This window comes from Carcharodon carcharias, chromosome 13, assembly GCF_017639515.1.
Source record: "Carcharodon carcharias isolate sCarCar2 chromosome 13, sCarCar2.pri, whole genome shotgun sequence".
NCBI lineage: Eukaryota > Metazoa > Chordata > Chondrichthyes > Lamniformes > Lamnidae > Carcharodon > Carcharodon carcharias.
Genome location: NC_054479.1, coordinates 2,134,211 through 2,158,028, shown reverse-complemented (window position 1 = coordinate 2,158,028; position 23,818 = coordinate 2,134,211). Strand labels below are relative to the sequence as shown.

General features: G+C 43.5%; 2 protein-coding genes across 6 annotated transcripts in view; one reads left to right on the top strand and one right to left on the bottom strand.

The window, feature by feature from the left end:
• Positions 1 to 22,328, bottom strand: part of sbno1 (strawberry notch homolog 1 (Drosophila)) — a 148,518-nt gene extending 126,190 nt beyond the window's left edge. The window contains exons 1-2 of one of the 5 annotated variants that reach the window (XM_041202788.1): positions 21,956 to 22,328; positions 17,033 to 17,164 (exon numbers count right to left, since the gene is read on the bottom strand). In XM_041202788.1, coding sequence (XP_041058722.1) covers positions 17,033 to 17,164 — 132 coding nt within the window. In that variant the 5' untranslated portion in view covers positions 21,956 to 22,328. Of the gene's footprint in view, positions 1 to 17,032; positions 17,165 to 19,605; positions 19,665 to 21,955 lie in introns of those variants that run through there. The other 4 variants (XM_041202785.1, XM_041202786.1, XM_041202789.1 and 1 more) reach the window with 4 other exon arrangements.
• A 307-nt stretch (positions 22,329 to 22,635) lies between these two features.
• kmt5aa (lysine methyltransferase 5Aa) overlaps positions 22,636 to 23,818 on the top strand; it is a 40,751-nt gene continuing 39,568 nt past the window's right edge. Inside the window, exons 1-2 of the mRNA XM_041202791.1 lie at positions 22,636 to 22,796; positions 23,099 to 23,193. Of these exons, the coding sequence (XP_041058725.1) occupies positions 22,793 to 22,796; positions 23,099 to 23,193 (99 nt within the window). The 5' untranslated portion in view covers positions 22,636 to 22,792. The remainder of the gene's footprint in view (positions 22,797 to 23,098; positions 23,194 to 23,818) is intronic.

Below are 23,818 nucleotides of genomic sequence, written 5' to 3'. Positions count from 1 at the left end.
TTTAGCCAGATATGGCTGGACCATGCAAAGCACCATCAGGTCCTGCTCAAAAACAAAAACAGCTGGAAAAACTCAGGTCTGACAGCATCTACGGAGAGGAATACAGTTGATGTTTCGAGTCCGTATGACTCTTCATCAGAACTAAGAAATAAAGAAATAAGGTGAAATACAAGCTGGTTGAGGGGGGTGGGACAGGTAGACCCAGACCTCCCTGACGCTTGTCATTTCAACACACCACCCTGTTCTCATGCCCACATGTCCCCCCTTGGCCTACTGCAATGTTCCAGTGAAGCTCAACGCAAACTGGAGGAACAGCACCTCATCTTCCGACTAGGCACTTTACAGCCTTCCAGACTGAATACTGTGTTCAACAATTTTAGATCATGAACTCTCTCCTCCGTCCCCACCCCCTTTCCGATCCCCCTTTTTTTCCCCGAATAATTTATATTAGGTTTTTCTTTTCCCACCTATTTCCATTATTTTTAAATGTATTTCCATGCATTGTTTTATCTCTATCTTTTAGCCTATTTAGATCCCTTCCCTTCACCCCACACCCACTAGGGCTATCTGTACCTTGCTTGTTCTGCTTTCTACCCCTAATTAGCACAATCCTTAGATAATATCACCACCTTCAACACATCTTTGTCCTTTTGTGTGTGACATCTTTTGGTTATCTCCACCTATCACTGGCCCTCTACCCAGCTCGACCTGTCCCATCCGCCCCCCACCAACCAGCTTATATTTCGCTTCTTTTCTATTTTTACTTAGTTCTGTTGAAGTCATGCAGACTTGAAACGTTAACTGTGTTCCTCTCCGCAGATGCTACCAGACCTGCTGAGTTTTTCCAGGTATTTTTATTTTTGTTTTGGGACAGGTAGAGCTGGATAGAGGGCCAGTGATAGGTGGAGGCAAAGAAGAGATTGCAAAAGGTGCCATAGACAAAAGGACAAAGGGGTGTTGATGGTGGTGATATTAGCTGAGGAATGTGCTAATGATGACATTAAGGGTAGAAAGCAGGACGAGCAAGTGACAGATAGCCCTAGTGGGGGTAGGTGGGGGGGAAGGGATCGAAATAGGCTAAAAGGTAGAGATTAATGGATGGAAAATACATTTTAAAATAATGGAAATAGGTGGGAAAAAAAAATATATATATAAAAAAAAATTTTAATTATAAATTATTGGAAAAGGGGGGAATCAGAAAGGGGGCAGGGATGGAGGAGAGAGTTCATGATCTGAAGTTGTTGAACTCAATATTAAGTCCGGAAGGCTGTAAAGTGCCCAGTCGGAAGATGAGGTGCTGTTCCTCCAGTTTGCGTTGAGCTTCACTGGAACATTGCAGTAGGCCAAGGGGGGACATGTGGGCATGAGAACAGGGTGGTGCGTTGAAATGGCAAGCGTCAGGGAGGTCTGGGTCACCCAGTCTGCGTTTGGTCTTTCCGATGTAGAGGAAACCGCAGTGGGAGTAGCGACTGCAGTAGAATAAATTGAGGGAAGTACAAGTGAAATGCTGCTTCACTTGAAAGGAGTGTTTGGATGGTGAGGAGGGGGGAAGTAAAGGGGCAGTTGTTGCACCTTCTGCGGTTGCATGGGAAGGTGCCATGGGAGGGGGTTGAGTTGTAGGGGGTGATGGAGGAGTGGACTAGGATGTCCCGGAGGGAATGATCCTTGCGGAATGTCGCCAGGGGGATAAAGGGAAGATGTGTTTGGTGGTGGCATCATGCTGGAGTTGGCGTAAATGGCGGAGGATGATCTTTTGAATGCGGAGGCTGGTGGGCTAATAAGTGAGGACAAGGGGGGCCCTATCATGGTTCTGGGAGGGAGAGGAAGGTGTGAGGTCAGAGGCACGGGAGATGGGCCAGACACAGTTGAGGGCCCTGTCAACCACACTGGGTGGAAAACCTCGGTTATGGAAGACCGGAGGAACTGTTTTGGAAAGTGGCATCATCAGAACAGATGTGACGGCGGCGAAGGAACTGAGAGAATGGGATGGAGTCCTTACAGGAAGCGGGGTGTGAGGAGCTGTAGTCGAAGTAGCTGTGGGAGTCGGTAGGCTTGTAATGAATATTGGTGGACAGTCTATCACCAGAAATTGAGGCAGAGGTCAAGGAAGGTAAGGGAAGTGTCAGAGATGGACCATGTGAAAATGATGGAGAAGTGGAAATTGGAAGCAAAATTAACAAATTTTTCCAGGTCCAGATGAGAGCATGAAGCGGCACCGAAGCAGCCATCGATGTAGGAGAAAGAGTTGTGGGAGGGGGCCGGAGTAGGACTGGAACAAGGAATGTTCCACATGCATCATAAAGAGACAGGCATAACTGAGGTCCAAAGGGCATCCACAGCCACATCTTTTATTTGGAGGAAGTGAGAGGAGTTAAAGGAGAAATTGTTCAGTGTGAGAACCAAGTTCAGCCAGACGGAGGAGAGTGGTGGTGGATGGGGATCATTCGGGCCTCTGTTCGAGAAAGAAGCGGAGAGCCCTCAGACTATCCCAGTGGGGGATGGAGGTGTAGAGGGATTGGACGTCCATGGCGAAGAGGAGGCAATTGGGGCCAGGGAACTGGAAGTTGTTGATATGATGTAGGGTGTGAGAGGAATCGCGGATGAGGTGGGAAGAGACTGGACAAGGGGAGAGAGAATGGAGTCAAGATAGCAAGAAACGAGTTCCATGGGGCAGGAACAGGTTGACACAATCGGTCTGCAGGGACAGTCCTGTTCATGGATTTTGGGTAGGAGGTAGAAGCGGGCCGTCTGAGGTTGGGAGACTATGAGGTTGGAAGCTGTGGAGGGAAGATCTCCAGAGGAGATGAGGTCAGTGACAGTCCTGGAAACAATGGCTTGATGTTCAGTGGTGGGGTCATGGTCCAGGGGGAGGTAGAAGGAAGTGTCTGCGAGTTGACGCTCAGCCTCTGCGAGGTAGAGGTCTGTGTGCCAGACAACAGCACCACCCCTGTCAGCAGGTTTGATGACAAAGTCAGGGTTGGACCTGAGAGAACAGAGTGCAGCGAGTTCAGAAAGAGACAGGTTAAAGTGGGTGAGAGGAGCAGAAAAATTGAGACATCTGATGTCATGCCGACAGATCAACTGAAAAGATCGAGAGAAGGTAAGAATCCAGAGGGACTGGTCCAGGTGGAGGGAGAATGTTGGAGGCGGGTAAAAGGAACCGTGATCATGAACTCTCTCCTCCATCCCTACCCCCTTTCCGATCCCCCATTCCCAATAATTTATTTTAAAAATATATATATTTTTCTTTCCCCACCGATTTCCATCCATTGTTTTATCTTTACCTTTTAGCCTATTTCGATCCCTTCCCCCCACCCCAGCCCCACTAGGGCTATCTGTACCTTGCTTGCCCTGCTTTCTACCCTTAATGTCATCATTAGCACATTCCCTCAGCTAATATCACCACCATCAACACCCCTTTGTCCTTTTGTCTATGGCATCTTTGGCAATCTCTTCTTTGCCTCCACCTATCACTGGCCCTCTATCCAGCTCTCCCTGTCCCACCCCCCTCAACCAGCTTATATTTCACCTCATTTCTATATTTCCTTAGTTCTGTTGAAGAGTCATACTGACTCGAAACGTTAACTGTATTCCTCTCCACAGATGTTGTCAGATCCGCTGAGTTTTTCCAGCTATTTTTGTTTTGGATTTCCAGCATCCGCAGTATTTTGCTTTTATCAGGTCCTGTTCCCTGGTCACATGTGTGGAAAATGCTCACTATTCCAGAATCATCTTTGAATGCAATTTTCCCAATCCACCACCGCCCCCCACACCACACAACCCCCCCCCCCAAACACCTTACTGGAAACAGTCTTTTAAAACCCCTCTCATCTCCTCCAACCTGACCTGCAAGAAGTGCAATGATGCAAGTTCATGGGCACCTTTATCACTAAGATTGAGATCTCACAATCAGCTGCCTCTGCCACTTCCCTCCTATTCCTCTCATCTACTAAGCCAAACTTCCTCTATTAGACTCCTGTTCTAGCCCTGAACTCATCTTTCTCTCGTTTCTCTTTTATCTCCTCATGCCCTCATCTAATCCATGAGACCCATTGCTGCTCCCTCAACTCTATTCCCACTAAACTGCTGACCAGCTAACTTCCCTTCCAATGACCTTGCCATTCAAATCTGTGCCCATTTTTTCCTGGAACTCCATGTCTGCTGAATCCCTCAAATCAACTTTCTATGCACACCTCCCCCCCCACACAATGTACCAAAACAACACACTCAGTCACAAATGATATTCCATGAGACTATGGAAGAGTTAAATAACCCTCATCCTTTGGGACCCATCTGCAGCCATTGACACAGCTGATCGCATTCTCCTCCTCCAACATTTCCTCACCATTGTCTAGCTGAATGGGATTGCTCTCAACAGGTTCCATTCTTATCCATCTAATCACAGCCAGCAAATCACTTGCAATGGCTTCTCTTCTCTCACCATTATCTCTGGGGTCCCTCAAAGATCAATCCTTGGTCCGTTTCTCATCTACGTGTTGCCCTCCGTTGACATCTACCGCACCACCACCTTCCTCAACTCCTCCACTGCTGTGAAATTATCAGACTGCTTATTCAACATCCAGTACTGGATGACCTGAAATTTCCTTCAATTAAATACTGGGAAGGCATTATCTCAATCCCTACGACAAACTCCATACCCGGGTTAGCAACTCCATCCCTTTCCTGGCAACTGGCTAAGGCTGAACCGGACTATTGACAACCTTACTGTCATATTCAACCTTGAGATGAGCCATCACCACGAATGCCAATTTCAATCTGTGTAATATCGTCATACTCCAACCCTACCTCAACGCATCTGATGCTGAAACTCTCATCCATGCCTTTGTTATCTCAAGCCTTGACTATTCCGACGCACTGCTAGCTAACCACTCACATTAATCCCTCCATAAACCTGAGGTCACCCAAAACCTGGTGACCATGTCCTTACTCACACCCCATCACCCATGTCCATTGACTACATTGGTTCCTGGTTAAGCAATGCCTCAATTTTAAAATTCTCATCCTTGTTTTCAACTCCTACCATTGCCTCATCTCTATCTGTAATCTCCCCTAGCCCACTGCTCTCCAAGGTTTGAGCCCCTCTAATTCTGGCCTCTTGAACATCCACAATTTCTACTGATCTATGACCATGCCTTCAGCTGCCTAGGCCCTAAGCTCTAATTCCTTCCCTATAAATCCTCTCTTCCATCTTTTAAGAAGCCTCTTAAAACCTCTTTGACAAGCTTCTGCCCATTTGTCTTAATATCGCCTGGTGTGCCTTGGTGTCCAATTTTATTTTCTAATGCTTCTATTAAGTATCTTGAGATATTTTCTTATACCAAAAGCACTAAATAAATTGCTGTTGTAATAAGAGACTGCCAGAGTGCAAAAACTACACAACCCCAACATGTGCACCAATCGTTGGGCTTTAAAAAATGCCTACCTACACATTAAGCATTGCTGTACCCACCACAGTCTCAGACTCCGATTTCACTGCAGAAAATGGTCCTGCTCCCATACCAAGTTCTAAAGGACTGATGGGCATTGACTGAAACGACGGGAAAACCATTTGAAGTATCAGACTACATTCTCTGGTAAAAGTAGGGTGACTAAATTCATACCCACTCCTAAAAGCAGATAATTACATATAAACATACTCCACTATTATATAGTGTGCTACTCAGTCTTATTATTCTAAATACCCACATAGAGGTCACAGCAAATTAGACTGGACATGACAATGTACAGGACCAGAAAGGAGCACTGCATTTCATTTGGCCAGTTTCAAAATCCCATAGTGTATTTTTACTTGCATTGCTGTTCACCATGTGCTTGATGATACTACTTAAGCAATTTTGACAATTCCAACCACCATAACTACTATTCAATCAAGTTAGCACCCCAGGGAGTGAGGGCATTTGGTGCACTTAAGTGCAAGATGTTAAACCAGCACTAGAAAAATGTGAAGAGGGTGATCGCAGGAGTGAAAAATTGACCTCTACCTGCACATTGCATACCAACTGCAATTTCACAGTATGCAGACATAAGGAGGAATAGCAGGAGCGCCCAATAACTGCCTGTTTTCACAACAGCATGGTCAACTGCATAGCAGATTACAATGTTACATCATATTTACTTGACTGAGTTATACATCTGCACACAGAACTTGGTTTCATACGATACTCCAAAGCATATTTAGTACTCAATTACAACCCCATCGCCCTTAAAATTAAAAATCCCAAATCAAAAAAAAGAGAAAGAAAAGCAAGAGAAAGTTAGAAGAGGTAATTAAAAACATAGAATAGATCTGAAGTCAGAGGGAGGGAAAACAGGACACAGGCATTAAGGAACAGAATTTGAGCATACATCTAAGAGAATCAAAGACTTAGGCCTTGAGGATACAAATACAGTAAGTAGGGTGTAGTCAAGAATCCTAAATTTTGTGCGGTGGTTCTTTATAGTGTGTGGAGCAGGAGGGGAGAATAAGTCCACAAATAGAGCTCAGTAAACACAGAGGAGGTAGGCAAGCAGTACATACCTATGGGATACAAGGAGCAGAGTTTTGAATGATTTGGATTTCATTATAATGAAGCTGGGGAAGCCTGCAAGGAACATACCACAGAAGCTAACCGTGAAAGCAACAAAGCTGTGGACGAGGACTTCTGTACAGGAGGTGCAAAGTTTCATAGTTATGAAAATAGTTTATCTTGGTGATGGATTAGGTATGGTGTTCAAAGCACGATTTGGGGTCAAACAAGGCATGGAAACTGTGCCTTCGGTTCAGCTCAAACAAAGTGAGGACACAATCTGTCTGGGGTGGGGAGTTTACGACAGCAGCACAAAAGAATGGCTGGGTCTTGTCAAATGTTAAGTTTAAGCTATGGTTCAATATTTAGTCCACATCAGAAAAGCAACCTGGGGCTGAATTGTGACTGCAGCCTCACACTAGGCAATAGCTAGAGACATCCATGAGCATATTTCAGTGAGATTAGTCCCATACTCATGACTAGTGCAGCCATTAGTGCAGACTAGTGCATCTAAAAATGAAGAGGCATTAGTTTATTTGGTGGATGTAGTTTATTTGGTGGACTCTAAAAGAGTTAAAAATGAAGAGGCGGGGACTAACTATGGAACTTTATGGCATTTCTGAGTTGGGAGGAGAAGCTACTGCACGAAGTGTGGTTATATTGGGGCAGGCAAAATTGGAACCAAGCGGCAGCTCTGCAACATAAGAGGCACTATGGAGAATGGTGTAATTACTGGACAACAGCTAGTGCAGAGCTGTTGAAGGGTCATACAGACTAGAAACATTAACTCTTTCTCGCTCCACAGATGCTGTTAGACCTGCTGAGTTTTTCCAGCATTTTCTGTTTTTATTTCAGATTTCCAGCATCCACAGTGTTTTGCTTTTAGCAAGTGAAAAGGGTTTGAGAAAGGCAAGTTGGGTTAAATATGCAATCGTGGCATTCATAAGAACATCTGGAATCTAATCAGGGCAATCTCAGTGGTACCTTTGGGGAAGGGATTTTAGAAGGAAATCACACGCAAAGCAGGTCAGATGATGGGCAGACGATAAAGAACAGCAGAGAATGATTAAAAGGTTAATTAGGGGAAAGAAGTTAAAGTATGAAAGAAAGCTAGCTAGAAATGTAAAAACTGCCAGCAAGAGTTTCTACAGGTATTTAAAAAGGAAAAAAAGTGAGTGTTGGTCCTCTAGAGAGTGACAATGGGGGTGTTAATAGTAGATAATAAGGAAATGGCGGACATAATAAACAAATATTTTGCTTCTGTGTTCACTGCAGAAAATATTAAAAACATTCCAGTAATTGCTGTAAATCTCAAGGTAGAAGGGAGAGAGGAACTTGGTGAAATTATAATTATGAGGGAAGCGGTACTGAGCAAACTGACAGAGCTGCAAGCTGACAAGTCTCTGGGCCCTGGCAGACTTCATCCTAAAGTCCTAAAAGAGGTGGCTAATGAGGTAGTAGATGAGTTGGTGTTAATTTTCCAAAATTCCCTAGATTCTGGAAAGGTTCCATTGGAAATATAACCCCTCTATCCAAGAAGGGAGGTAGAAAATAGGAAACTATAGACCAAAACAAAAACAGAATTACCTGGAAAAACTCAGCAGGTCTGGCAGCATCGGCGGAGAAGAAAAGAGTTGACGTTTCGCGTCCTCATGACCCTTCGACAGAACTTGAGTTCGAGTCCAGGAAAGAGCTGAAATATAAGCTGGTTTAAGGTGTGTGTGTGGGGGGCGGAGAGATAGAGAGACAGAGAGGTGGAGGGGGGGTGTGGTTGTAGGGACAAACAAGCAGTGATAGAAGCAGATCATCATTTTGATGATCTGCTTCTATCACTGCTTGTTTGTCCCGACAACCACATCCCCCCTCCACCTCTCTGTCTCTCTATCTCTCCGCCCCCCACACACACACCTTAAACCAGCTTATATTTCAGCTCTTTCCTGGACTCGAACTCAAGTTCTGTCGAAGGGTCATGAGGACGCGAAACGTCAACTCTTTTCTTCTCCGCCGATGCTGCCAGACCTGCTGAGTTTTTCCAGGTAATTCTGTTTTTGTTTTGGATTTCCAGCATCCGCAGTTTTTTTGTTTTTAAACTATAGACCAGTTAGCTTGATGTCTGTCGTGGGGAAGGTGTTAGAATCAATCATTAAGGAAGTATTGGTGGGCACTTAGAGAAACTCAAGGCAATCGGAAAGAGTCAACATGGTTGGTGAAAAGGAAATCATGTTTAACTAATTTACTGGAATTTGTTGATGGAGTAGCATGCGCTGTATGTGTACTGTACTTGGATTTCCAGAAGGCATTTGATAAGGTGTCACACCAAAAGTTGTTGTGGGAAATAAAAGTTCATGGTGTCAGTGGTAACATATTAGCATGGGCATAAGGTTGGCTGGCTGGTAGAAAATAGGATGCATAAATGGGTCTTTTTCTGATTGGCAGGATGCGACGAGTGGAATCCCGCAGGGGTCTGTGCTGCAGCCTCAACTTTTTATAATTCATATCAACAATTTAGATGAAGGGAGTGAAGGCGTGATAGCTAAATTTGCAGATGACGCAAAGATAGGTAGGAAAGTGGGTTGTGAAGAGGATATAAAGAGGTTGCAAACGGATATAGATAGGTTGGTTGAGTGGACAAAAATCTGGCAGATCGAGGACATGGGAAAATGTGAAGTTGTTCATTTTGGCAGGAAAAATAAAAAAAAATCAGAGTATTACTTAAATGGAGAACTACTGCAAAATACTGAGGTGCAGAGAGATCAAGGTATTCCAGTGCACAAGTCACAAAAAGTTGGTACGCAGGTGCAGCAAGTAATTAAGGCGGCTAATGGATTGCTATCCTTTATTAGAAGAGGGATTGAACATAAAAGTATGGATGTTATACTTCAGTTACACAGGGCATTGGTGAGAGCAGGCTCGAGGGGCCGAATGTCAAACTTCTGTTCGTTTTCGTATGTTTGTATGAAATAGTAGAGCATACAGCTGGATGGCAACAATGCACTTAAGAACCGTGGAAAGGAATGGGAGGATTAGGCTTTGGCTGGTGGTTTCAGAAGATGGGGGTTGGGTTTTTTTGAAGAGGAACTGGCAAACCAAGACTTGAAATTTAAACAATCTGCAGCCATGGATAATCAAGAGCAAATGGTTCAATCTCCTAAACTAAATTTGCTTCATATGGTTGTTAGAAAAAAATGGGGTCTACTGAAATCAAAAGCTCAAAATTCGTCAGTTCTTTTTGTAGATGGACAAGGTGCATGCAATCCTAACAAAAGCACTATGGTGCTCTTTCCAGTGTATTTTTGCAATGTATAATATAATAGCACATTGCTACCAGATAAATTAAAGACAACAAATGCTTTAAGTTGGCCAGGAAATGGAGGCACTGCCTTAATGGTGGAAGAAAAATTAATTCCACAGGGATCTGCTTAGCCAAATTATTTGGGGAATATAACAATTAACAAACCTTGGAGCTCAAAATTAGCAGGCTTACTATCTGCAGTAACTAGCTTATGAATACTGTGTTACCATCCTTGGCTGTGAATAAAGCCAAGCTTTGCTCCATGAGGCAGAGCAGCTCAATTCCCACTCCTAGCAAGGACTGAGGAAAGACAAGTTATCCTACAAACCTCTCCTGCTCCAAATTTGATTGACCTGAAACTTCAAAAATGACTAAAATGGAAGGAAAAAGACAGAGAAAGTAGATCAATAAGGGAAATTTGTTTTCACTGCTAACAACAAAGATAGGCAAGTGGTGTCATGCAAACCTCCACCAATACCTCATTTGGTCAGTCCCTAGGAGGATAAAAATACCAAGCTAGAGAGCATAACCTTAATTTTCTTACCTGGGGTGATCTGAAGCCTCCACTTAGACAACATGTGCGTCCTACTCAACAAACAGCATCAATTTCGACAGAGAGCCATCTATCTCACTTTCTAATGATCAAAGTACAGGACAATCAGAAAGATGGAGGCTATTTAGCCCTTGATGCCTGTTCTTTGGAGGAGCTATTCAATTAGCACCACAACTTGCAATTTTCCACCCTTCGCCACCTGTGACAGTGCACGCCAGACAACAATTCGGTATGCAAAAAAAAATCCTCATGTCATCTCTGGTTTCTTCGCCAATTACTTAAATTCTGTGTTCTCCGATTCCTAACCCTTCTGCCACTGGAAACTTTTTCTCACTTATTCTATCAAACCCCTTTATGATTGAGCACCTCTATCATACCATTATTTAACACATGTGCGCCAAGTTTGCTTTGTGCAGTCACAACACAAATTTGCTAAGCAAATGCATATTTATTTTGTGTTTTTTAATTGCCAGCACAGCTTAAAAATACCAAGGTCGAAAGGAAAATATACCAGAAAAAGCCTTTACATATAAATCTAAGACATTGTAGGAAAAGAAACACCAAAAATTGAAAAGACCAGTTGTCATTTTATGGGTTTCAGAGCTTGAGCAGCAGCTAATGTCACTGTGGTGCATAGTCAGGATTGAGGGCTTTGTGAATTACCTGGAAAAACTCAGCAGGTCTGGCAGCATCGGCGGAGAAGAAAAGAGTTGACGTTTCAAGTCCTCATGACCCTTCAACAGAACTGGGTTATGAGGACTCGAAACGTCAACTCTTTTCTTCTCCGCTGATGCTGCCAGACCTGTTGAGTTTTTCCAGGTAATTCTGTTCTTGTTTTGGATTTCCAGCATCCGCAGTTTTTTGTTTTTATCTCTGTCAGTTCTAAATACTGATCAAAATGATGGTTAATCTGGGCAGAGCAGCCAGAGCAAAGTCCATGGAACCAGGTATGACTCAGCTATGCAGGAGGCTGGGTGCGTGGGAGTTTTTTGGGGGGGGGGGGGGGGGCTGGTTTATAGGAGATTTGGTAGTTTGGGGAACATAAAGGCATTTCAGTGGCCGCTGACCTGAATCCAAAATGAAAGGAGGGTATGACTGGGTATTAAATATTCCTGGATACAAGGTGTTCAGGAAAGATAGGAAAGGAGAAGGGGTGACTGTATTGATTAAGGATAACATTGCAGTACTCAAGAAGATGCTGCAGAGAGGTCAAGGACAGAATCTATTTGACTGGAGCCAAGGAACAAAAAAAAATGATGCAAATACATTGCTTGGTGCCACCTATGAGCCACCAACTGCTGGGAAAGATGTAGAAGAACAAATTTGCAAGGAAACTACAGAGAAGTACAAGAATTATGGAGTGGCTATAATGCAGGACTTTAATTATCCGAATATAGACAGGGATAGTAGTAGTGTAAAGGCAAGAGTTCCTAGCGCGTGTTCAGGAGAATTTTCTACAGTAGTATGTTTCCAGCCCAATGAGAAAAGAGACACTGCTGGATCTGGTTCTTGGGAATAAGGTAGGCCAGGTCAATCACGTGTCATTAAGGGAAAATTTAGAAGATATGGATCATTGTATAATAGGGTTCAAATGTCAGGTGGATAATACAATTGAGAACCAGGCCAAAATTAGAAGGTTGAGTGGGGAATTGACAAAGCAAATAAGAGAAACAAACGGACAGAAGAGACTGTCAGATAACAAAAAAAATCCAGAAGTCTTATAGATGTACAAATAACAAAAAGGTGATTTTTTTGGGGGGGGGGGGGGGGCCCTCATTAGGGACCGAAAAGTGGATTTACGCTTGGAGGTAGGGGCATAGTTTAGGTATTAAATTAATACTTTGCATCTGTCTTTACCAAGAAAGATGTTGCTGCTCAGGTCATTGTCAAACACTCCAGTTTAAAATTAATAAGATATTGGACAGTCTGTCTGTATTTAAAGTTGATAAGACACCAGGAATGGGTGAGATGCATCCTAGGATACTGAGGGAAGTGAGAGTGGAAGTTACAGAGGTACTGGCCATAATTTTCCAATCTTCCTTAGACTCAGTGGCTGTGCCAGAGGAGTGGCAAATTGCAAACATTACACCCTTGTTCAAAAACCGATACAAAGATAAGCCCAGCAACTACGAGCCAATCAGTTTAACTTCATTGATGGGGAAGCTTCAAAAAACAATAATTTGTAACAAGTTAATAGTTACTTGGGCAAATAAAGGTTAATTAACGAAAGCCAGCATGAATTTAAGGGCAATCATGTTCACTTAACCTGCTTGAGCTTTTTGATGAGGTAACAGAGAAAGTTGCTGAGGGCCATTCTTTTAACGTGGTGTGCTTGGACTTCCAAAATGCATTTGATAAAGTGTCACACCACAGGCTTGTGAGCAAAGTTAAAGCTCATGGAACAAAAGGGATAGAAGGAACCTGAATACAAAGTTAATCAATAATGAATGTTTTTCTGGCTGGAGGAAGGTTTGTAGTGGAGTTCCCCAGGGATCAATGTTAGGAACCTTGCTCTTCCTCACATAAATCAATGATCTAGGCCTTGGTGTACTGGGCACTGTTTTAAAATTTGCAGATGATACGAAACTTGGAAGAATTGTAAACCATGAGGAGGAGAGTGTGGAACTTCAAAAGGGCACAGACAGGTCCACGTAATGGGCGGACAAATGGCAGATGAAATTTAATGCAAAGAAGTGAGACGTAATTCATTTCAGTAGGAAGAGGGATCTGGATATTTATGTGCATAAATTGTTGAAGGTGGCAGAGCAGGTTGAAAGAGCAGTTCAAAATACAACATCTTATCCTGGGCCTTATCAATAGGGCATAGAGTACAAAAGCACGTAAGTTATGTTAAACTTGTATAAAACACTGGTTCAGCCTCAACTTGAGTGCTGCGCCCTGTTCTGCGTGCCACATTTTAGGAAGGCTGCAAAGGCTATAGAAAGATATAAAAAACGTTGACGACAATGGTTTCAGGGATGAGAAACTTCGGTTATGCAGAAAGGCTGGTGAAGTTGGAACTGTTTCCCTTTGAGAAGGGAAGGTTGAGGGGAAATTTAATCGAGGTATTGAAAATCATGATTGGTCTAGACAGAGTAGATAGGAAGAAACTGTTCCCATAGGTGGACGGATATAGAACCAGTGGGTCCAGGTTTAAGTTAACTGGCAAAAGCAGCAATGGAGGCAAGGAAAAACTTTTTTATGCAGTGAGTGGTTAGGACCTGGAAAGCATTTGTCTGAGAGTGCAGAGGACACAGGGTCAGTTGAAGCTTCTAAAGGGAACTGGATTATCCGGAAAGGAAAAATTTGCAGGGCTATGGGGATAAAAGGCAGCGGAGTGGCACCAAGTGAATTGCTCCTTCAGAGAGCCAGCACAGACACAACAGCCCAAACAGCCTCCTTCTGTGCTGTAACCATTCTATAGCTATTGCACAAAGTGGTGATGCCAAACTACTCTGTCTACTGACTTACCAACAATTAACTGGTTTAGTTCTAATGAGTTCTCATCTCCTACAATAGAGAACAAAGAGCTTAATACAACACATTCTACTTTATGATATTACTTACAGTAATTTCCAAGCTCTAGTAACTGAAGAATCATTATGCCTAGTCTTCAACCACACTTTATTCAAAATACTTCAATGATTCTGACTATAGTTTTTGAAAACAATTGTTGGCTGACTCAATAGCATAACTCTGTTGTCACTTTCAAGGGAAAGTGCTTGACACCATCACTAAACTTGTGTTACAAGAAAATGTCAAAAATCACAGACCAATCTTGACAATCAGAAAGATTGTGCTAAAGTCAGCAACATGCAATTAAAGAGGTTTAAATCTCTTATTTTCAGGTCAAAGGACATTATTTGTTCCTGGTCAGGGTAACATCATACTGTAATGATCATACAAAGTGCGTGAAATACTTGAAAACTTATACAGAACAACTGCTGTATTTCAGATTGACTGATTGCCTGAATCAGAAAATCTGAAACAATTTTCAAATTTATAACAGTAAGAATAATCACATCAGGCAGTCAGATACAAAAACCTCAGTGTTCCTCATTTAAGTTATGCTAGTAAAAATTAACATTGCTTAGCCAAAGAAAAATAGTATTAGCAACACCCCACTAATTGTGGGAGCGTGACTGATCCAACAGATATACATACATACATACCACTCCGGCATTCAGTTCCCTCAAATAGTACTAACCCCAACATACCCTTTACTGTTATATTTTTGTGGGGCTATATCAATGATTTACAATTACAGAGAAGCAACTTCTGTTAACTACCAGTTCTGTCTTTCAGTCATATTGCCATTTAAGTCCGGAGCTGCATTCTTCCAGAGGTTAAAAAATTGAGAAAAGTCTAAACTTACTAATAATGACTTAGAAAGCAAGTTAACAAATACACTAAATCTTGCCTACAACCCATCTCCCAAAATGGTAATATGGAAATTATTTCAATTTGGAATCAATTATTGCAGAGGTCCTCAATCTTTTTCCTTCAGAGACTCCATTCCTCCTGTGTTATAAAAATTTCACAGACCACCTGCAACCCAAGTACTTTCTGTGAAGAAATTAGCTGTCTAATTAAACATTAAAATAAAAGCAAAATACTGCAGATGCTGGAAATCTGAAACAAAAACAAAAATTGCCGGAAAAACTCAACAGAACTGACAGCATCTGTGGAGAGAAAGACAGAGTTAATGTTTTGAGTCCGTAAGACTCTTCTTCAGAACTGTTATTAACATTAATTAAACTGTGATTAAACTTTAATTTTTGTTTCACTTAATTTGTGACTTACTGATGCTATGCCACAGCTCTGTCAAGATCTTTGACAAACATGTGCATTTCATAGTCAATGTTCAAGCTGGTTTGGTACTGTGCTTTCATTGGCATCATCGCTAAAAATCTAACTAGCATGAATAAGTTGTATTAAACAAGACCAACAATTTCAGTGCTGCAACAGCATCAGAGCATTCACAACTGGAGCCCTTACCATCTCTAATAGAATACAATCATAGAAGAACAGCACAACACAGCAGGAGGCCACGTGGCACTGTCTGCACCAGCTCTGTAGAAGAGCAATCCAGTCACTCCCATGCCCTGCTCTTTCTCCACACCCCTGCAATTTTTTTTTCATTCGACTTATTACAACTTTGGGAGAAATCAGTAATGTGTTTAATTTTTTAGAACCTGAAAACCCAGGTATTTACTAACAGAATGAAGCCACAGAGTTCATGGTTTAAACAAAAGAATTTTATTACACAAAACCAAAAAGAATATTAATACTAATAACTATTCTATATTGGTAAATAGTCAGTTACGTTAAAGATATTAAAAGTACAATGAACAGGGATACTAGTACTCTAAACCAAACGTCTTAATTCAACTTTCACTCCGTTCTTTTTTGACCTCAATAAGCTCAAGTCAAGTACTTATCAGAAACTGGAAGGTTAACCACTTGATCAGAGTACTGTTTCAAAGATTCATATAAGGACCGAGATATCTTGGGCCTTCCACTTACTTCCAGCAAGATTGTACCTTCAAATCTCCTCAAACCATCCCACAGTTGTAAACTCCCATGCAACACAGACATTGGTAAAAATTTAGGTGCAACCACGCCAGTCAGAACTGCCCTGATTCTGATATACTTTAATCCTGGAATCTTGCATTTAAAATTCTCTCTCTCTTCTCATCCTGACTATCCCTAGACGCTCAGCTCACCGTAAGGAGTCCTTCAGTTAATAAGAGTTTTAAACTCTTCAGGGAATCTAAAACACAGTCTCAGGATAAGAGGCCGATCATTTTGGATCGAGATGAGGAGAAATTACTTCAAAGGGTTGTGAATCTTTGGAATCTTCTACCCCAGAGGGTTGTTGCGAATGCTCCATCATTGAATATATTTAAGGTTGGGATAGATAGATTTTTGTGTCTCAGGGAATTAAGGGATATGGAGAGCAACCGGAAAATAGAGCTGAAACCCAAGATCAGCCATAATCACATTGAATGGTGGAGCAGGCTCGGTGGACATGTGGTCCTATGTTGTGTTCTTATGCTTTAGCCAACGCACAGAATTTCAAATAAATTCTGCTTGAAAGAGATGTTTCCTGCAGCAAGCTTTTTCAAAAACTAGGAACTGAAACCCCGCTTGAGACCACAACCACAATCTACTCCCCCCTTTAATTAACTTCTTGTTGACCCTTTTTCTATTGGCATCTCCTAGGCAACTTGGTCACGATCAGTTACTGAAAGCCAGGTGTTCTACCAGTTATCTCCTATAAAAACCTAGTTCTTAAAGGGACCATTCCCCTCCTCCCCCCCCTTTTTTTTACAAAGCATGATCCATCACAGGCTATTCATCCAATTTCTTTGTGAAAGCTGATACTGAACTCAGAAGATGAAGGGAGATAATATTGCCCAAAGTTGCACCATAACACGCTTTGCATAATATACATATTCAAAATTTCTGCAATTAAAATAGGGGCCAAAATCTTGTGGCCTCAATCCCAGCTCCCCCTTCCAATGAACAGTATGAACTATTGATAAAAAGTTACAACATAGAATGGCACTGATAAGTTAAAACCCAAGATAAGAAAGAAAAATATGAACAAAATCAATGTAGATATCAAATAAATTATATAGAGAGAGTCATTTTTACCTGCTGTATGCCACTGGATGGCAGAGGTGACATCAAGCCAGTGTCAAGTGGATCTGCATCAAAGAGGTCATTAGGACTAATTCCACTTTCGCTCAAAGCAGCAAGCAGAAGATCTTGACCTGGGTCTGTCATCTGTAGGTTAACAGCAGAATTTGTTAAATTGGAAATTTTTTTTTAAATAAAAGCCTCCACTGCACATATTACTGATTCGATAAAACTAAAACTGCTAAAAGCCAATTTTGGCACTCATTTTAGTTTCACTACATTGTCGCAAGAATACAGGGGTGATTTGTACTGAAGATGAACAAAGGAAGGGTTGGAAATTAGAGCTATCTTCCCTGCAATAATGGGAAAATATCCAGTTGCTTCCTGGATCTGTGATTTAGCCTGTCGTGTTGTGGGAAATTGGAAATAACAGCAAAATATTCCAGGTTTTCTCTTCACAGTTGGATTAAGCACAATTCAAGATTTTGATAGAGTGGCTACAGAGAGAATGTTCTCTATTATGGGGAAGAGCAACACCAGAGGTCATTAGTATAAGATAGTCACCAAAAAATCCAATTGGGAATTTAAGAAAAACCTCCTAAATGTGGAACACTCTGCCACAGAGTGGTGAAGCAAATAGCATAAATGCATTTAAGGGAAAGCCAGACAAGCATATCAGGGAGAACTGAATAGATGATTATGACAGGAGAAATGTTAGGAGCTAACGTGAGTGGAGCATAAACACCAGCATGGACTGGTTGGACCATACGGTCTGTTTTTGTGCTGCATATCCTATCATTAGTGGAGGTCCAAAAGCAAGTTGATCACCTTCTGAACCGGATCTACAGCTAAAAAAAATTATGCCCTCAAACAAAAACTATACAGATCAGCAGGAATTAATCCACACACCCACAATTAACCAACTCAACTGAAACAATAGAAGCTCGATGACATTAGGGAAATCTGAAGAAAGTGCTAGGACATGTAGCAACAAGTTTAATTATTTTCAGTTCATAACCCCATACTTTCCCAAAAAGATCTAGCTATTCTGTTGTAAAAACAGAAAAAACTGCGGATGCTGGAAATCCAAAACAAAAACAGAATTACCTGGAAAAACTCAGCAGGTCTGGCAGCATCTGCAGAGGGGAATACACTTAACGTTTCAAGTCCATATGACTTCTCAACAGAAATGTTCTGTTGAAGAGTCATACGGACTCGAAATGTTAACTGTGTTCCTCTCCGCAGATGCTGTTAGACCTGCTGAGTTTTTCCAAGTATTTTTGATTTTGTCCCAAATCCATTCTACCATCTACAAGGCACAAGTGTGATCGAATACTGTCCACTTGCCTGAATGGGTGCAGTTCCAACAACACGATCCAGGCCAAATTAGCCTGCTTGATCAGCATCCTTATACAGTCATATAAGATAAAAGCAAAAAAACTGTGGATACTGGAAATCCAAAACAAAAACAAAAATACCTGGAAAAACTCAGCAGGTCTGACAGCATCTGCGGAGAGGAGCACAGTTAACATTTCGAGTCCGTAGGACTGAAGAGTCACACAGACTCGAAACTTTAACTGTATTCCTCTCTGCAGATGCTGTCAGACCTGCTGAGTTTTTCCAGGTTTTTTTTTATCCCTATACAGTCAATGGCTCCATCATCGATGAACAGTTGCAGCAGTGTGTAGCATCTACAAGATGTACTGCAGCAACTTGCCAAGGCTCCTTTAACAGCACTTTCCAAACTAACCACCTCTACCACCTAGAAAAGCATGGATGAGCAGCAGGCGCATGGGAACATCACCACCCAAGTTCCTCTAAGTCATATTTCCTACACAGTTATGATTGTATTGCCATTCATTCACTATCATGAGGTCAAATTCATGGAATTCCTCATAGTACAATGGAGTACTCTTACCACAGAGACTGCTGCGGTTCAAGGTGTCTCACCACCTCCTTCAAGGGCAATCAGAGATAGGCAATAAATGCAGGTCTTGCCAATTTGCCTACATCCCGTGAATGAAAAAAAACTTCAATATAAATGATCATGCATTGGCCTGCCTCTTAGCAACTGCTGCAACTTCCTTATGCCATGGTGTGTCTTTTATTTTTAACTTGGCGATAGCTTTGCTGTCAAACTCAACCATCTTGCAATGAAATGCTAACCTCACCTAGAGTCAGTTTCCCAAAATATTTTGCACAATTTCAGATTCATAAACTAAAGACAGTAGAATAAGTCATCAATCCACAGCTGGTGACAGCAATATTGTAAAAATTAAAATGTCACATGACATTACAATTCCAACTGAATATGTAGCTCTGCTTATAAGATCTAAATGGAAATGTTTTGTTAAAGAGAATTTTTGAAGTAAGACAAGACAACTTCATTTAAACCGTGTTCAGTAAAATACATCTAAATCCAACTAAAGTTAATTTAGGATCACAACTGTGAAAATCTATTCCCACTCAAGAAAGAAATGATCCGTCAAACATCAGTCATATCATAGATTATTTCAAACCCACATCAGTTGTGGGGCACATACTTCTCAATAAACACGACAGCAAACCACACTAACAGAATACCATACCAGCAAAAAGCTCCAAGTAAAGTTGTGCGAGAAATTCAGCTGTATATTCCTCAAAGCAATGTTCAGTTTCTTAATCTCTGCATTAATGTTGTGAGGTCCAAAATGAAAACAAGTACAAAATCAAGTGATTCACAACTCAATAAATTATACAATGCCATCCACAACCCAAATGAATCTATGGGGAAAAAATACATCCGGGGGGGGGGGGGGAAATCACTTCAGGTAGGTGCTTGATTAAATGACATAGCCATGATACAGTAGACCCAAAAAGACTATTTCTGATTAGAAAAGTTGAGCTGAACTTTGTCCAGAATATAACATATTTTGATTATTAAATTTACTGAGAAGGGTGCGGGAGATAAAATGACAGGCCAAAAGCCATTAGCAGTACAGCACCCCAGAGGGTCTTGTCTAGCATCCACCCTCGCTCCAAGGGTTGGCCACACTATGAACAATTACCCCAGGAGGTAGTACTTGGTATACAGGTAACCCAGACTTCATGACTTCAAAGCAGCAAAGGCAGAAGTTGAGAAAATTATTTTTTTCAAATGACCATGAAAATTGTCACATTGTCAGAAAACCTAAATGGGACCTTGAGACTTGCCACCCTTGCCCAGTTCAGCCTACATCTGACATCAGTCTCATTATATGGCTAACTCAATACCCACAGGTCAGCCAAGGATTGTCAGTGTTCCCCAAAGAACAAAAAACACAACCTCTCAGATGACCAAATTAACGAAATAATGAAGCTGATTATAGTTGGAAGTGTTAACTTTCTTGTAAGCTTGTAAACAGCAACTGTTTTTAAATCATTGAATGAATAATCTGAAAATCTACGATGAAGAAATGAATAGCAAAAAGCATCCTGTTGAGAAAAACATCTACACTGTATCCAGTGATATTCAAGGACCTAAACATGACATAACGGGAATGCATCCAGATATTTAAATCTGTAAACACTCCAACCAGTTAAATAACAAACTTAAACCAATGGCTCCATTGTCCATAGTTGGCGTGGACTTCTTAAAAATGGTTATGAATCAAGAAAAAACATTTTGTCCATGTGTTGAGCACAAGATCATTATTATTGATATTTGTACACCACCCCCTCTAGAAGGCTAGTTTTCATTAAAACACCCAATTGCTCACATGCCTACAGGTTTGGTATTTTCCCTGCTTAGTAATTAAGACCACAAAACTGAGAATTTGGATTTTAGGGTCTAAAGCAAACAATCCCAAAGTGTCAATGAAAACCATCAAACTCTTTCCCACCTACACATTTTTTTTGCCTTTAAATAAGGCAAAACACAACGTGTTATTAACCATGGCGTTTATTTTTCCCGTTGTGTTATTAACCATGGCGTTTATTTTTCCCTGCCATGGGGGTGAATTATACACAAGGGAAATTAAAGGTTAACTCACAGACTCCTGTAAAACAGCAAACTGAAACGTGTCAACACACTACGCTCGAGGGAACGTTTTGGGAGGGGGAAAAAGGGGGGATAATCCTTGTACTTAATTAAAATAAAAGGCAAGTTCCGATATTTGTAGTTCCCCACCCAGGATACTCTTCTCCCCGTTCCTCAGGGAAGGCTCAGCAGCACCCAAACGCTCGGCAAAAGGGGCTTGAACAACTTTTGTTTACAGCCCTCGCTGCCCAATTCTGGAACCCTGGCCGTTCATACAAAGGTAGACATTCTCAGGACGGTTAAACCTTTGAACACGAGACCATTCCAGGAAAGGAAAATAAAATAGAAATCAGGTCCCATTGGAGACGGGGGCGTTGGAGAATATAAACAAACACAAAAGGAGATGGGGGAGGGGTGGGGGCGAAGAGAAGATAATGTAGTGAGAGACCTTAGCCTTCTGCTTATAAACACGTGCTCAGTACAGGCAGCAAACTTCCGGGTTTTTTTTTTTATATAGCCGTGTAATGGTGACTAGAGGCAAACGTGGCCCAAACCTGAAAACTTTAAGCAGCCGAGAAAGGGAGAAATAGAAACCGAAATAAAATAAACCATGGCACCCCCTCCTCCTCCTCCTCCTCCTCCTCCTCCCCCCACACACACGTCCTCCAGGTTACAACTCCAATACAGCCAGGCCCAGGGGCCTCACGCCGAGCACTGCCCGAAAAATCAACACCCGTTTCCCTCTTTGTCTTTAAGTTGGTGACATAAATAAGAGAAATGGAAAAGAAGCAGACGCCGCCCGCGTCCGAGAGCCGCCCGCACAGCGACCCAGTAAAAAAAAAAAAAATTTACCAACCGACCGAGCGGCGCCTCGCCTTCACGTCAGGAGAGGGGCAATTATTTTCTCAATTAAAAACGGCCTTTTCCCCTCAGGATTTTACCTCAGACTCACGCTAGTTCCCCCGTCGGTCGGTTTGCCGGTGGATTTAGGTACAATTCGGTGGCGGAAGGAGGGGGAGGGGGGGGAGAGGGAAAGCGGCTTCAGTTACTCACAGCTGCGCGGAGGTGAGGAGAGACTGCGCGCACGGTCCGCCCGCTAACCACTCGCCGCCATGTCAGGCGCCGCCGCCATCATCCATCACGTGACCCCCGGCCGGGCGCCTTCCCCAACCGTCCGCTCGGGCTCCGGACTGCGGACCGTTTCAGACAGACGCGGTGCCACCGGAATCGGACGAACCCGTAAAAGAGTTAAAAGATGTGGCATAATTTTGTTGAATTTACGTTATTTTTCTCTCCCCAAATCACCGGCGGCAATTCCCGGTCACGTGACCGCGCGACCCCCTTCCTTCTCCCCCCCCCCCCCCCCACCCCGCCTCGCTCCAGCCAATCCGTGCCCGCCCTGACGTCAACGCGGCCAATAGCAATTGAGCGCGTAATTCAAAATCCCCGGGGCTGCGTCGGAATCATCCTAACCTGCTGGTTGGGGGTGCATTGCGCGCAGGGGGCGGGGAACGCCTTTGATTGACAGTTCGGTTATCCAACAGCTATGGAGGATCCGGCGTGGCGGCGTGGGATGCGTGCACATCCTGTCCAATCAAAGGCGGGCTGAGGGAAATTTGAACCAAGTTAGGTTGGAGAGTAGAGTGGGCATTTAAATGGCTTTGGAAGGGTGTTGAGACGCTTAATCTGCGGCAATTAAAAAATTGTGTTATTCGAGAAAGAGTCGAACCGGTTCCTTTTCGCCTCCTGCTCCTTCGGGCGATTTTTTTCGCAGTAAAATGGGTATTGTTTTTCATTCCTGTTATTTATTTTACGTGAATATCTAATTGATTTTGTACGCGAACTGCGGCCCCTGGTGGCAGCGGGCGGTCCTGCGGGTTGGTGGCTGGCGATTCGGGTAAATACGGTAATTTGTTAAAGGTGGCGGAGGCGCCGGGTTGTTAGGTCCTGTTTCCAGTCAGGAAAAACGGCCCCCCCCTCCCCCCCGCCCTCTCCCCCTCCCCTCCCCCCGGCCTCTCTCCTCCTCCTCCTCCTCCCCCCTCCCAATCGCTGAGATTTCTCACCAACATGTTCTAATCCTTCAGGGAAAACCCAGGCCGCGGCTCAAAGGGCGGGGAAGAAAAGCGGCGGAGGCAAGATCGCGGCCGCCAAGGAGAACCAGCAGCTGGCCATGAGTGAGGTAGGGGGGCGGCGGGGAGGCTCCGGGCTCCGGGCCCCGGGCCCCGGGCCACGGGGGGGGGGGGGGGGGGGAGACAACGGGCCCCCCTCCCCCCTCCCCCCTCCCCCCGCCCCGCTCCCGTCACTTCAAGCCGGGGGGGGAGGGAGGAGGGAGGGGGGGGGGGGGGGGCCCGCTGGGCCTCAATTTACAAACAACCAATAAATAATAAATCAATAAATAATTTCTACCTGTCCCCGAAAAGTTTGTGTGTGTGTGGGGGGGGTGGGGTTGGGTGTGTGTGTGGGGGGGGGGTGGGGTGTGTGTGTGTGTGGGGGGGGGTGGGGTGGGGTGTGTGTGTGGGGGGGGTGGGGTGTGTGTGTGTGTGGGGGGGTGGGGTGGGGTGTGTGGGGGGGTGGGGTGGTGTGTGTGTGTGGGGGGGGTGGGGTGTGTGTGTGTGGGGGTGGGGTTGGGTGTGTGTGTGTGGGGGTGGGGTTGGGTGTGTGTGTGTGGGGGTGGGGTGTGTGTGTGTGTGGTGGGGGGGGGTGTGTGTGTGTGTGGGGGGGTGGGGTTGGGTGTGTGTGTGGGGGGGGGGTGGGGTGTGGTGTGTGTGTGTGGGGGGGTGGGGTGGGTGTGTGTGTGGGGGGGG